The 15,641-nt window shown below is 39.7% G+C and overlaps 1 protein-coding gene across 2 annotated transcripts in view; it reads left to right on the top strand.

Moving 5' to 3' along the window:
- SNRNP40 (small nuclear ribonucleoprotein U5 subunit 40) overlaps window positions 1–15,361 on the top strand; it is a 37,346-nt gene extending 21,985 nt beyond the window's left edge. The window contains exons 6-10 of one of the 2 annotated variants that reach the window (XM_007170576.3): window positions 5,272–5,392; window positions 9,055–9,137; window positions 10,180–10,241; window positions 14,000–14,103; window positions 14,841–15,361. In XM_007170576.3, the coding sequence (XP_007170638.1) occupies window positions 5,272–5,392; window positions 9,055–9,137; window positions 10,180–10,241; window positions 14,000–14,103; window positions 14,841–14,890 (420 nt within the window). In that variant the 3' untranslated portion in view covers window positions 14,891–15,361. The other variant, XM_057527477.1, reaches the window with a different exon arrangement.
- Window positions 15,362–15,641: the final 280 nt, after the last annotated feature.

The following is a 15,641-nucleotide window of genomic DNA, read 5'->3' as shown; positions in this document are numbered from 1 at the left end:
ACGTTCTCTTGTCAGCATTGGGAACTCCGTGTTTGTGTGCTGTTTACAGTATATCTTATTTTCCAAACTAAAAATCAGGGTAGGCTTTCCTGATTTGCCTACTTACTTACCTTAAAAGTTTTGCAGAGATGTAAAAATTGCATTTAAATGTATAGTTAATAAATCAATTTTATTGGGAATAAAATTATTAAAAATTGAGATAAAATTATTTATTACAATTTAAATGTTTTTAGTAGTAAAAATGATCATTTGTTCACTGAAGAAAGTTTAGAAAAAGTGAAAATAGAAAAAAAGTCACTCATAGTCTCATCATTCAAATTTAGTCACTCTTGATATTTCAGTTTATTTCCTCTCAGTCTATTTCTGTGCCATAGTGTTTTGTATGTAAATGTCTTAATGTTCAGATAAGATTTTATATGATGCTCTTTTCACTTAGTAACATATAGCTACTACTTTGTCTGGAACCCCCAACACTAGATATTGCCATGGCTGACTTAGTCTTGTCTTCAAATGTCAGCTCAGACATATCTGTAGAGAGGATTTCTTAGATGAAACTAGGCCCTCCTTCTAGTTGCTCTCCATCACATCACTCTTATCTTATTTTCTTCTTAGCGTTGTAGTTTGGATCATTTTTCTGTTTCTTTTTTTCTCTAGTTTTATTGAGATATAATTGACATATAACATTGTATTAGTTTTCAGTATACAGCATAATGACTTGATACATGTATATAACACAAAATGATTAACTTTAGAAGTCTAGTTAACATCCATCACTTCACATTGTTAGAATATTTTTTCTTGTGATAAGAACTTTTAAGATCTATTTTCTTAGCAACTTTCAAATATACAATACAGTATTGTTAACTTTAGTCACCATGATGTACATAACATCCCCAGAACTTAGGATCATTTTTCTGATTCTGCCACTTAATTCCTAGCTATGTGATCTTAAGAAAGTTATTTAACCTCTCTGAGTTTCCATTTCTTATCTCTAAATGGGAATAATCAGCCTACCTCATACAGTTGTTACATGGATTAAATGAGGTAAAAAAATATAATATTCTTAGCAACATGGCAGTTACATAGTAAGTGTTCAGCACGTGTCAGTTGCCATCATCTAGAATATTAGAATATTCTAGATATTTTATTATTAGAATATTCCATAATTTAGTAAGCAGCAATCAATATACTGAACAGTCTGTTTCATATATATCACTATCACAAATTATGCTGCTGTATCCAACATATTTGTGTGTGAAACTTTTTCCATATTTAGTTACTTCCTCAGAATAGATTTCTAGATGAAAATTAATGTGTTAACAAATATAAGGATATTTCACATTTTGGATACAGGTTGCCAGATTGTTTTTTGGCGACAGCAGTTAATAATTTGAAATCAGGTTGCTATAGCTATTTGACTTCATTTTGCTCTTGTATAACTAAGGGGTGTGCTTGAGAGATGTGAGACCGTAGAATTTCAATCTTCTCCCTATTTAACAACACCCTGTTCTGACATGCTTAGGAGTGAGTAACTGCCCTTGGACCCAGAAAGACTCTTTTTTTAAAATTTCTTTCTTTCTTTCTTTCTTTCTTCCTTTCTTTCTTTCTTTCTTTCTGTCTGTCTGTCTGTCTTTCTTTCTTTCTGTCTTTCTTTCTGTCTTTCTTTCTGTCTGTCTGTCTTTCTTTCTTTCTTTCTTTCTTTCTTTCTTTCTTTCTTTCTTTCTTTCTTTCTTTCTGCATTGGGTCTTCGCTGCTCCATGCGGGTTTTCTCTAGTTGTGTCAAGCAGAGGCTACTCTTTGTTGTGGTGCGCAGGCTTCTCATTGTGGTGGCTTCTCATTGCGGAGTGCGGGCTTCAGTAGTTGTGGCCCGGGCTCGAACCCGTGTCCCCTGCAAATTGCCTCTATCAAATTGCCTTTAGTCAATTAACAAGTACCCTTTAAGCAGTCAGGGGCTTACCAGCCTTGAGCATTTGCTTGACAAATGCCTACACTGCCTTACTACATTAGGAAGTACTCCTGAAGAGCCTGGTTTCTGTTTGCTTCTGTCTCTCAGATAGCACTGCCTATTCTGAGAAAGGGGGGAGCAAACAGGGAATGGAAGCCCCTTTTAAAATCTGGAGTGAGCAAATTCTCTATATGTTTGTGAGCAAATATACTGTTCCTGCCAGCCTCTTGGGATTTTCTTCCCGGGCATAGGATTGTGGAGTCAGTGGAAAATGAATAAAAGAAGAAAATGTGCTTCTTCTTAATGACTTGAAGATCTGATTGGCAATTCTTTGGCATTGCTTGTAATCCTGAGCTCTAGTCAGAATGGGAGTTTAGCTGATGATTTTTTTTAATGTAGTAGGTAAAGAGATAGAACAGATCCTCATTGATTTTCCGACCTCTGCTCTCATCCTTTCCGATTATCTGGGCCAGAAGGATCTTTCTGGAATCTGGCCAACTCATTCCACTACTCTGAACCCTTCTGTGGCTCCCCAGTGAGGGAGATCAAGTCCAAGCCAGTCATTCAAAACCTTTCATGAGCTGCCCTTTGCTTGCCAATCACTCAAGCATTGTCTGCTGCCTCTTTGCCCAGTTCCCTACAACCCAGTAATTTTTTCATGCCTCTCTGCTTTCATGCATTATCTTTGCCTGGGAATACCCTTCTATTTGGTCTAAATAAAAAATACCTCGGGCTTCCCTGGTGGCGCAGTGGTTGAGAATCTGCCTGCCAGTGCAGGGGACACGGGTTCGAGCCCTGGTCTGGGAGGATCCCACATGCCGCGGAGCAACTAGGCCCGTGAGCCACAATTGCTGAGCCTGCGCGTCTGGAGCCTGTGTTCCGCAACAGGAGAGGCCACAATAGTGAGAGGCCCCGCGCACCGCGATGAAGAGTGGCCCCCACTTGCCGCAACTAGAGAGAGCCCTCGCACAGAAACGAAGACCCAGCACAGCCATAAATAAATAAATAAAAAAATAAATAAATAAATACCTCTTATGGGCTTCCCTGGTGGTGCAGTGGTTGAGGAATACACCTGCCAATGCAGGGGACATGGGTTCAAGCCCTGGTCCAGGAAGATCCCACATGCCGCGGAGCACCTAAGCCTGTGCACCACAACTACTGAGCCTGCGCTCTAGCGCCCATGCTCCACAACAAGAGAAGCCACCGCAATGAGAAGCCCGTGCACCACAACGAAGAGTGGCCCCTGCTCACCGCAACTAGAGCGAGCCCGTGCACAACAACAAGGACCCAATGCAGCCAAAAATAAATAAAATAAATAATTTTTTTTTTTTTTTTTTTTAAATTTTTTTAAAAAACAAAAAAACCAACAACCTCTTGGGAATTCCCTGGCGGTCCAGTGGTTAGGACTCTGCACTCTCACTGCCAGGCGCCCAGGTTCCAACCCTGATTAGGGAACTAAGATCCCACAAGCTGCGTGGTGCGGCAAACAAATAAACAAACAAAAATCTCCTTCTTTTTCCATATCCTGCTCAAGTGCTTTATTCTCTGTGAAACCATCCCTTTCTCACTCCCATTCATGTACCACGGGAACGTTAATCCCTCTGCTGTCTTGGCTATTGCCCCTTGTCCAGGCCTCTCATCACTTTTTTAGCTCCTTGAGAACAGGGACAACATCTCTTTTATCTCCAACAGCGCCTGCCACGAGCCAGATGCCCAAACATTCACTGAACACCTGATTAGGACATCTGCAAAATATTTTGCTTAAATTAGTGCCCTACTCACTCTTCTTTGGCAAATCCCAGATACATTTTGGCTCTGCAAAACAACGTGTGCAGGCCTCAAAGAGGAAAGTCTGGAAAGAGCACCCAAGTGTTGTGAGGGATGATGAATTACATTCTCCTAAAAAGCTGAAGATTTCAACAGTGGCTTCTCTGAAGAGGAGGAACAATAGCTTGAACAAAAAAATGTCAGCCACTTCAAGCCTCCCTAATTATTGAGGCAACAAACATCCTGACACAAAAATGATTGTATATGAAGTGTGTACATATATCCACACATGAATTATTGATGGAGAAAGTGGAGTTGTCTGCCTTATGTATTGCTTTGACATACAACATCAAACTCATTTCTAGATGAGGAAGGTGCCTTGCTTAAAGGGACAGCAGAAAATTGTTTCATTTAGAAAAACTATGTGGCAATACGGAATCAAATTTGGATGAAATTTTATATAATAACAATGACCTTAACAAAATTGCTGTTCTTTTTCCATATGACATTCCAGACCATTTCTATTGCCTTTAATATATTTTTTACATAGTTTCAGTCTATGTAAATATAGACTGTTTTGTATTTTCCTTCTTTGCTTAATAATAGATTTTATAAACATTTTTACATTTGATCTTCAGAGTATTTTTAGGAGTTGCTTAATAATAGCTACCAATTATTATTGGGCCTGCTGTGTACTAGGCATTCTATTTCTAATCCTCCTAACAGCCATAAGAAGTAAATGTTGTCCGCATCTTATAGACCAGAAGCAGGCTCAGAGAGGGTTAGTGGCCCAGTGATACATAACTCTTTTAAGTTGCAGAGACTGGTAGGGTCTGACCCTAAATGCTCACTCTTTCCACCCTGCTCTTCGAATGCTAGCATGAGAGCTCATAGTGTTACAGTATGTTTATGAGCCATAACTTAATGAACAATTTATTTTTTCTGTTTGACATTAGGTTATTTCAGCTGAACTGTTTCTCGTACCTTTCCTACTCAGGGAACAATGAACCTACAATTTATTTTCCTTTTAATAAATATTCTTTTCCATTGTATACATGTTATGACGTTAAATGAAAAATTTTAAGCCTCTGTATTTTTGCGTATTACCTTGTTATATACATTTTACATGCAATCATAATGCCTTTTTCAAATGACTTGTTTACTTGTTTTTATATAGCTCTAATAGTTTATTTTTAGTTGCTAAGAATCATAGTTTGTGTTTTAAATGCTACTTCGTTTTTTAATTCCTAATATATTTTGTTATGAATTGAAAATAACCTCTTTAAATTCTATTATTTTTTGTTAAACTTTATCTTAATATGTGACATTCATTAGTTCATATTTTTCTAGTCAAACTTAGTAACTTTGACTCTGTTTTAGAAAGGCAAGAGTTTTTTCTTCTTTGGTAGAAATCCTATATTTTGTGGTAAAGTAATGCTTGGCCCAGAGGCAGATTAAGAAGGGATACCAATTTTCCCAGGCAGTTGACTCTTTAATAACTATTTCTTTGCTGTTCACAATTTGATTTTCTGGGAGTGCTGCCTTATTTTGTTTTGCAGGTCTGGGACCTGCGCCAAAATAAGCTGACCTACACGATGAGAGGCCATGCAGATTCAGTGACTGGCCTGAGTTTAAGCTCTGAAGGCTCTTATCTCTTGTCCAATGCAATGGACAATACAGGTAACTTTGGAAAGGAAAGCTCTCCCAGTGCCCAGTCACTGTAGACCCTAAAGAAAGTGGGCATTAGGAACTAGAAATGTGTGCTGGATAAATGAGGGTCCAAGGAAAGAGTCCAGGATGGCTTGCAGGTGTCCACCAGGACAATTAGGAAAACAGGTTGTAATAGAAAAAACTTTAGGCCAAAGGGCTGGGTGCGCGGAAAGGCAGCCTGGCCTCCACGCCACGTGCCGCCATGTCGATGCTTTGCCGCCTCGGCGCTGTGAGGCAGATGTCTCTTCTTCACCTGTGACAAATAGGTTTTGGAAAAAGTTGCCTATGGTGACCCTGAACTTGCACCTTTATGAGACTCAGCAGGAAGAGAAGTCCAAACCCATCAGCCGTTGCCCCATTCACTACAAAGAGGACCTGCCTTTTGATATTGGAGAGCTCATGGAGGAGATAGAAAAGAAGACAGGATTTTTACCAAATGTATTTAAGTGTTGTCCCACCGGCCGTTGGAATTCAGAGCCTTCTTTGCTTACTACAGTGCCATATGTAACAAGGAAACAGGCCAGCTCAGCAAAGCTGACAAGGAACTCATCATTGTGGTAACCAGCCTGGCCGACAGGTGCTCTTATAGCGTGGTTGTCCACAGTGCCCGGTACAGGGTCTTCTCAAAGAACCCAGTGCTCTCTGACAAGGTCTGTGTGAACTGGAGAAAGTCTGACCTCCATGCCTGGGAAAAGGCAATGCTGGAATTTGCACTTGCTATTTTCCCGAGCTGATGACATAACAGATGACCATTTCAAAAAGCTCGAGGTGCATGTCTTCAACCAAGAAGATGCCTGGGATATAGCTGCAATTTCAGCTTTTTATGCCATGTCCAGCCACCTTGCTCATTTTGTCAGTCTTGTTCCCAACAAAGAATTCTATCTGATGGGCAGAACCAATGATGTCAAAGACATCAGGAGTGAACCTGCTGCTCCCGAAGTATAAAAGCCTGAACAGAAAGGCCAGTGTTTACATTTCCAGCACACTGCATTATAAGACACCAGTTGGGAAGTAATTTTTTAAAATGTTTAGTCAGTGGATAGGGAAGAAAGTAAATAAATTTGTTCCCTGCCTGCTTGGTGAGATAGATCCTAAGGGACATGTGATATCTGGGCCTAGGGGAAACCTTTTACTTTTTTACTTCTGTTGTGATCAGGGTCAAAGGAGTTCAGAGGATGCTTTAGGCATTTCTGATGAACTGATGTCTGTGAATTTCAGCAGTTGAAGTTGACCATTTTTTAGCTTTTAAAAATAGTGTTACATAGAAATTGGTCTGTATAGACTGGTTTGAAATCAGTTCCTTGTTAACATGATGGTATATAAAGGCTCTGAAAGGCAGTGGGTAAATAGAATCAGGCACCAAGTTGTTCTTTCTTTAGTGCCTTCCCCATTAACCTCCAGCGATTTTTGTTTAAATCATGGTCATCTCAGTAGAATTTTAGTCCTTATGTAGTTTATTCTTATTTTAGGTTTTAGTAAAAATTATTTGGAACAAGAGGGTGCTCATATTTTAAGCAGAAGTGTAAGAAAAAACCGACCCTGACATTACTAAGTGACTCGTTCTGCGTGTCACAACCACCACTGCCTTATGTGTGCGGCTGTCTTAACTTTGCAGGAGTCATTTTCATTATCTAACTGATAGAGGTACATGCAAACCTACAAAATGCTTTTGTTTCCATATGACTTCTTTAGATTCTCTAAATTGCCAGTGAACAGTTCTTAAATCAGTTTGGGGGCAATAGTGAGTTAATTTTGAATTGCCTGAACGTGAAACCTGATTATCTTGAGACAGCACAACTCTTGTTGCAGAGCTTGTGTTCAACTCTTGTTGCAGAGCTTGTGTTTTTCTGTTGGAACTATATCTTAAATACCTTGGAATATGTAACCTTTTAAAATTGACTTTTGAGGGGAGGAGGCAGGGGCATAAAAAAGAAAAGAAAAAAAAGAAAAAGAAAAAACTTCAGAAGAGATGGTCAAGAAGCCAGGATTCTAGTCCCAGATCTGCCATCTAATCCCTGAGCAACTTTGCACATAGCATTTGTCCTCTCTGGGCATCAGTTTCTATACTGATAATATAAGAGACCTGGACTTTACTTTTAAGGCCCATTTCAACTCTGGTGTGCTATGAATCCAAGGCTATGGATTCAAGCAGAGTACAAAAAACTCGTAGTGATTAGTTTATTGAGGAAGATGAGTCTAGAGATCCATCCAAGGCAGTTCTCAAGCATTTTCAAAGAGTACCAAGCTCAGATGATCAATAGACCTATTGATATCTCAGTTGTGCTCTTTCTGCCAGTCTGTCTTCCCTCCCCACTCCAAAAGCATTGATGTGACAAGAGGTCCTCATTAAAACACCTCAGTATTCTGGATTTACACACACACTTGTCCTTTCTTTGCTTGTTTTTGAATTGTTGGATGGGAGGGTGAGTTTACTATAGCAAAAAAGAAAGATGACCTGTTGGATTATATGCTTAATACTGGGAGAGTTTGGAACTGCCCCTCTGATACACTAAAATGTTTTCACTGACATTTTGTAATGAAAACTGTGCCTAGCGCTCAAGGGGTGCTCAATTAATACTTGTTGAATGAATGAACATCCTTACCTCTGACTGTATTCTCAGCTGAATAGCAAACTTTCATGCATAGCTTCACCTTTTTATACCTGTTTGACTTCAAGGATTGTTGTTTTTTTCACACTCAAATAAAATGACATCACTCAAATTCCACTGTAGGTTTAGCTTTAGTTAACAATGGCTGTGGCCACTGCTTACTGTGGGTGTTTATGTCCTATTTCAATAGATTTGCCATTGTCTAATTCTAGCATTGTTCATAGTAAGGAAAGATGAGATTCCCTAAATGGTTATTAAAAATAAGAAGAATTTCTTGTTATAGCTATACAATAAAATAACAAATTTTTTTTGTTTATTGCTGCCAATCTTTTAGAGCCCTTTCACATGTATCATTTTATTTGACCCTTAAAATATTCTTATTAAAAAAAAAAAAGCAAGTGGTATTCTCGTTTTATAAAGGTGACCAAAACAAAAAGAACCTCACTATTTTCCTGATATCCCCCATATATACAGCAGAGCTAGAATTGGAATCAAAGTTCACTTTTTCTAATTCTTGGTATAGTGTTTTATATATATATATAAACATTGACCTTGTTCATAATTAAACTGTCAGTTTCCCCTATGAGCAAAATTAGAAAAGGTTAGTCCTGAGTTTGATTTTTATAGATTGATTGTCACAGTAGTCAGTGGTATTTAGATTGTCATATTGAAACTTTGCTAGGTGTGACTCTTGGGGTTGGCAGAGGAATCATTTGCAAAATGTTTTGTTGAAATCAGTATCACACCCAACTACTTTCTGTTGCAGATCCCCAGCAATGTGTTTGACATTTTCCCTTCCTACCTTCTCAGTTTTCCTCTGTGTCCTTAGTCCCTGTTAATGGAACTTGGATGCATTTTGTTCCCATTAGAAAAATAAAAAAGCCTCGTCAGGTAGCAGTGTACCATGTTGGTCTTTCTCCACCCAGGAAACAGCATCTGTCATTGACATGATACTGATTTCAGCTGGGTTCTCAGGAGGCCCCTGGCTGATAGCTGTTTTGCTTTGTTTGTTTGAATTTGCAGTGCGGGTCTGGGATGTCCGGCCGTTTGCTCCCAAAGAAAGGTGTGTGAAGATATTTCAAGGAAATGTGCACAACTTTGAAAAGGTGAGTTCTGCATGGCAGAGGAATTTTACTGTCCATTTGATTCAAAGAAACATTTAAGATGGTGCTAAGGATAAGGAACAATAGCTCTACTGAGAAGGGGCTGCATTCTAGTAACACTGTTCTCCATCAAAACTGTTCTTGCCAGAAATAAAACTAATAGAAGCACAGGCAAGAAGGCAATCACATAGATAGATAGTGATGGGGCCCCCCTCAAATTTAGGACTTCGGACTTCAGCAAGACACTCCTATCTTTTTAATTCCGTGGGAACTTTGACCCTCCTAGGTCAGTGTTCCATATGGGACTCAGATTCCCATGGCTATTACCCAGGTGGCCTCCCTCACCCTCCCAGTGACCAGCTATTAGAGCCCTGAGAATACATCCCTTCCCTCAGTAAGCACCACAGGCCAAGTTCTGAGAGACAGAAATTTTTTCTAAACTCTCAAATCCCAGGTCAGCTCTTCAAAGCAGCTTTTCCTCCAGATAGTTTGTTAATATAGACTAATGTTTTTCTTTTGAGAACCCATTAAAATTCAATTTCACTTTATAAATCAAATTTTATCTTTTGTTAGAATTGGTTTTATTTTCCTATAATATAAACAAAAAATTTAATGAGGATCAAGATAAAGGAGCAAGGGGAGCCTCCATTTGTAGGCAGAGTAAAATTTTGTTGCCAGGTCCACTCTTAATTTACTGTAAATTAAGCAATTTCTACAGTTGGTTTTTATATGGTTTGAAATATATCAAATTAGGCTGTCTTGGGCCACAGAATATAAGATAATTATTGATTATATTCTGGGGAGAATAATTAAAACTCTATTTAAGAGGGGGAATTCCCTGGCGGTCTAGTGGTTAGGACTCCATGCCTCCACTGTAGGGGGCACAGGTTCGATCCCTGGTCGGGGAACTAAGATCCCACAAGCCGTGTGGCACGGCCAAAAAAAACTCAAGAAATTTAAAGTCTCTTAGTGATGCTATAGTCTAGTAAAGAGGGGTTTGGTACATTATTATATTCATTGGATTCCTGCTTATTCATCATTATAGAATCTTCTGAGATGTTCTTGGTCACCTGATGGAAGCAAGATAGCAGCTGGCTCAGCTGACAGGTAAGGATTATTGGGCGTGAGGTAAAGAATGATGTAGCTATGCAGGTATCTCCTCATGTTTAATACATTAAGTGCAGATACTGAGCTATAGCAGACAGAGAGTTATAGCTGTACTCAGAGATGAAGTCATGTGCAGTCTGAAGGGTTTAAAGATCATGTGAACAAACACATCATTTCTGCCCTCTCTGGATACATTTTACACCTGGAAGGTAAACAGTTTCTTTGGTTATTGGATTCCCTTTGCCATCAAAGTAAAATTCAAACTCCTAATCTGGCTCCAGTTTCCCTCATGAGATTCTTCTGCCATGCTTAAGTTCATTCAGATACATATTGTGTACTCCTCCCCCACCATCACCACAGTGCTTCACTCACATGGAACTTTCCCTGTTCTTACATCCCTTATGCCTCCAGGCTTCTCTCTTATATCTCCTCTTCTCCATTATCCAAACTCCTGTATCTCTCTAGTAATCATCTATGTTATATCTATAAACTTTCCTCGCTCTCTCTCTCCCTTACCTCTCAGGCATTACTAATTGCTCTTTGTTCTGGCTTGTAGTCACACTGTATACATCTAACCTTTATTAACGTTTATTACATCTTACAGTAAGACAAACATAGTGGGGCACCCCTACTAAATTATATGCTCCTAGAGGTCAGGGAATGAGTCTTACTCATCTCTGAATGAGTAAGAAGCTAGTGAATATTACATGAATAAATTCCTAGCTCAAGGATGGCAGTCAAATTTTGCCCTGCATATCAGCTTATCTATTGGTAATGGCTGCCTGTGTTGGGGATGATTCAGAGCTGGGTCTGGGTTCAATGGGAAAAGTGTCAAGATTGCTAGGTGAGGGGTATGGCAGCATGTGGGCTAGGTATTTTCCAACCCTGAGCTGAATTAAGAGACTGTGAAGCTTTAACTATCAATTTAAACTGCCTGAGGAATTAGGTGATGAATGAGAAACAGAAGGGAGAGAATTCTTCAGTCAGATGCTGTTGTATTTGACATGTCTGTGGTGACCTATAATTGGGAGTCAGAGGTTGAGTAGGGATGTTCAAGTGCCCAGGGCCGCAAATGTGGAATGGTAAAGAATGATGAGGCCCTCTGATGGCAGACTCTAAGTTTAGCTCCCATTGGGAGATGTCTTAACCCTTTTTAGCTTAACCCCATCTTTCTCCCCCCTTAGAGATTTTCCTGCTACCCAGCTAAAACAGGCACCATCCTATAAGCATGAAGCCTTTCCTAGGCTAGCTTGGGCTTTCAGCATGTGCCAGAGTTTTCTCCTATTTGGGGCTCTAGCACAACCATAAAGAAGCCTCACTTTGGTCTGTCCCACCCTTTCTGACTTGTGAACAATGCTGAACATACCTGAAGATTCCAGAGTCCACTCTTCTTCCCTGGCATGTTTAATGCCAGGAAAAATGGACAAGTATTTGAGTATTTTATGGGGGGACAAGGGCCCAGGTAAAACCGTGTCACATTGCTGGTTTGAGTCCTGGTGGTTTAGCAAGCTGCCCTGAAGAGGGAATCTAAAGGATTTTCCGTTGCCAGGTTTCTAAAGAAGACCTCGAAAAACAGGCCCACAGCCTAAGATGTCTTACATTCTGACAGAGTAAGAACCATTCTAAGTATTTTTACATGATTTTCAGCAGAGATGTATCTTTCCTATGTAATTAAGCTTTTAAATGATATCTGCCTAGCTTTTCTTCTGAGCAGTTTGTTTCTGACATTGGTCCTTTCTAACTTTCCATGTCCTCTCTTCCCTCTTTCCCTCCCCACTGTTCCTTTAAGCCTTACATGTGGAAGCATGGCTCTGGTCTAGGAAGAGCCTGTATGTCTACCTGCTGAGGGTTGGCCACATTTCACAGGCCACCTCACCAATTAGCCCCAAGTCAACAAGCAGCTCTGTTACATGAGGAGCCTGGTTCCTGCCAAATGTTGCCATGCCAGAGTAAAGAGAGGATAAGGAACCCCTCTAAATTTAGCATCTAATTGGCAGCCATGGAGAGTGAGGGCTCAAAGTAAACCCTTGGAGATCTGGGGTTCTGCTGGCTTTTATGTGCCTGGAAAATGTATTGTTCCTTCTCAGAAAACTGCTTTTCAGCTTGGCCTGAATTTGGCAAATTTCCCCTCCCTACTTGCAATTCACCTACCTCCTCATGTTCAGATTTGAAACCCTTCAACAGTTCCTATCAAGGACTACAAGAAGACTGGTCAGTCTCTCTGCTGTGAGTGATTTATTCATATTCAGCCTGTTGATTTCATGTGATTCTGTTTTGATCATTTATTTATTCATCATAACAATAGCTATCATTAATTCTGTGTGCCAGGCACTTTGCATACATTATTTCATTATTTCTCTCAACAGAGCTGTGAGATCAACATTGTCTCCATCATTACTCCATCATTTGACTAAGGAAAGAGAAGCTCAGAGAAGTTAAATGAATGTCTAAGGTTATTTAACTATTAAATAGTTGCACTGAGACTTGAACCCAGAACTTATACACTTTTTCAATAGGCCACATAGCCTTAGATGGATTAATGAGGACAGTTATTATGCATGGCAAGAAAGAAGACACTGAGGAAAATATGAGCATTAGAGCCAAGGAGTCTGTAGACAGATGGGGTTCCTTCTCTTCCACCTCGCGTGGAACTTTTATTTAGTTCCTATGGAGCCTAGCCCTTGTGAGCTAAACAGTGTAATTAAGAAGCTCTTGTTTATTTGCATTTTAGACCAAAAGTGTAATGTTGTTCAGAACTAGGTATTTTATAATCAAGTGCTGATGAGTGTACCCTTTTAGGTCTTGATTGAACAAAAACAAATATGTAAATAATCGGTATAACCTGTTTGAAAACCACCAGCCTTTTAAATTTACCAACAGATTGTCTTTGCATGGTCATATGAAAATAATATCTATTTATTTTACTTTCAGCTTAAAATGACCCAAGCAAGGCTGAGGGTCAAAGGAACTTCTTTTGGCAGGGGTCGGGGGGGAGTGGAGGATGGCAAGGGACACAAGATATTTGAGGGTGGTAAGAGAAAGAAGAATACTGGAATATATTAAGCGTTCTAATTTTAATTCTGCCACTGAGCCACTGATGAACTGTGTAACCTTGGAAAAGTCACTGTACCTTAGTTTTCTTTTCTGTAAAATGAGTTTAGACTAGCTGGTTTCTGTTGGCCCCTTCCCATGCTAGAATTCAGTATTCTTTCTGTCCATGAATTCAATGCAAGATTTGGATCAAGTGTATGTTTGGGTTTTGTTTATATAGCAGAAATGTCCTGTCCGTCTCTGGGCTCTGTGATTTGAATACAGTACTAAGAAGTTCAGGTGGATCTACAGCCTAGTCTCCCAACCTGCCATGAGTTGGGTTACCTTTAAGACATTCCTAGGTGCATATGAAGTTAACTACACCCTAATTATATTGGGTGCTCTTTAAAGAAGATTTCTGTGTAGGATCTGTAGGAAAAACCGTTTTTCTTTCTTCTCCATGATCTTTCCTATTTCAGAAGCTTGTGTTTGAAAATACCAGTAATGCTGATATTTTTAGCTATTCCTATTTCTCCACTCAGTTGCTCAAGAGCAGGATCCATGCCTTATTTAAAATCTATATTCCTAGTTTCTAAACGTCAGAGCACAGTTCAATAAATACAGATTGAATAAATAAAGGGTTGCTTCCATTTCCCTTAAAAAGCCATGCCTTTCCCCTACCCTCAGTTCTGGGAGGCCTTAGCCTTGCTCTTCATGATACCTTGCAGGTTTGTGTATGTGTGGGATACCACAAGCAGGAGGATTTTGTATAAGCTACCCGGCCACGCTGGCTCCATCAACGAAGTGGCTTTCCACCCCGACGAACCCATCAGTAAGTCTGTCCTGACTATGGGGAAAGGGAAACTGAGGGAATCTCCCTAAAGAGCCCTAAGAATACAGAGGCAGAGGTTGACATCTGTTTTATGTGAATTTCCATGCGAACAGTCTTTATGGGTATCGTTGACAGTCTCACCATCGTTCTAAGTGGTGAGGGTAAGAGCAATGATCCATTTTCTTCTCAATCTCAAAGGGGGGTTGGTTAGTCTGTTTATTTCTAGTTGTTTTGAGTTTACTTGCTTCAGGTCTATGATTCAGTGATGTAGTTGGATAAAAGAATGATGTTCCTTAATGTTCAGATATAAATTTCAACTTAACGTTTTATTGGCTAGCTAAACTAGATAATGAGCTTTGAATTTAAGGAGAAAATGTAACTTTTCTCCAAGCGGACGCATGTTTACAAAATGACTGACAAAGACATTGATTCTTCTCTTCTAGAATGACTGAGAAGGTCTTTTTCTTAAGGTTTGACTGACAAGGGACATCAGGATTTAGACCCTGATAGTGTATTTCCCATAGCACAGTCCACCCTCATGGTTTTGAGAGGACTTGGATTGAAAAGTCAGACTATACTGTAGTTTCCTGTGAATGGTGTTTAAGAGGAGAGGAATTTAAGCTAAATCCAATTGCTCTTTTATACCAAAATTGCCTCTTAACATAAGAGCCCTTGAGCACCAGGTCTCCTTGAGCCTTCATTATTTCCAGTTATCTTCTCTGTTCTTTTCACCTCAGTTCTCTCAGCATCCAGTGACAAGAGACTATATATGGGAGAGATTCAGTGAAGATATGGAGTGGAAGACTCCACAAGGCTGCTTGACCCAGAGACCTCAGACAGCATAAGTGGCATCAAATGATGCCCAAGCCAGCATCCTCCCATCAGATGAAGATCATTACTAGCAAGAAACAAGGAGGAGGTGGCCATATTCCAGCAACCACAAGTATCCCAGTATCCTATTTCATCAGGATGATTAAGGCAACCTTACAGTGGCCTCTTAAAACCACCTGCCAGATTTCAGGGATTGATTTTTTTTTTTTCCTCTTTTTTTTTTTTTTTAAGTAAGGTTTCTTCAAAGGGACACACATTGGTTGGTGCATAGTCTCCTGTTTCCTAATTTAGGCTGAAGACAGGAAATGTGACCGAAATTTATTCATTGGGGATTTTTTTTTTAATTCAATAACTTGTATGATATTTTCTTTCTTTGTTTCTCTGACTCATTTTGTATTAAAAGCCAAATAGATGCCTTTTTACAAGAGCCATGTGGATTGGATTTATTGCTGTCTTTTCTTTGAGGCTTGACCACTGTAAATCTAAGCAGAGCATGATATGGCCAGGGGCTACATACAATCCATTTAGACTTCCGAGAAGCTGAACATAGTCTGTGTCTACTCTGCCTCCTGCCAAAAGCACTTTTCTGAGCAGCAGTCCCTACCCTCCGGTTTCCTGAAGTGGGCAGATTCGGGGCATTCTCAGCTGGTAGCAATAGCATTGGCTGGAATGCTGTATCAAACTCAACTCAAAAGGAATATGAGAAA

Source organism: Balaenoptera acutorostrata, chromosome 1 (genome assembly GCF_949987535.1).
Source record: "Balaenoptera acutorostrata chromosome 1, mBalAcu1.1, whole genome shotgun sequence".
Classification (NCBI taxonomy): Eukaryota; Metazoa; Chordata; class Mammalia; order Artiodactyla; family Balaenopteridae; genus Balaenoptera; species Balaenoptera acutorostrata.
Note: the sequence above shows the minus strand (reverse complement) of the source record. Positions and strands in the feature narration are given on the sequence as shown.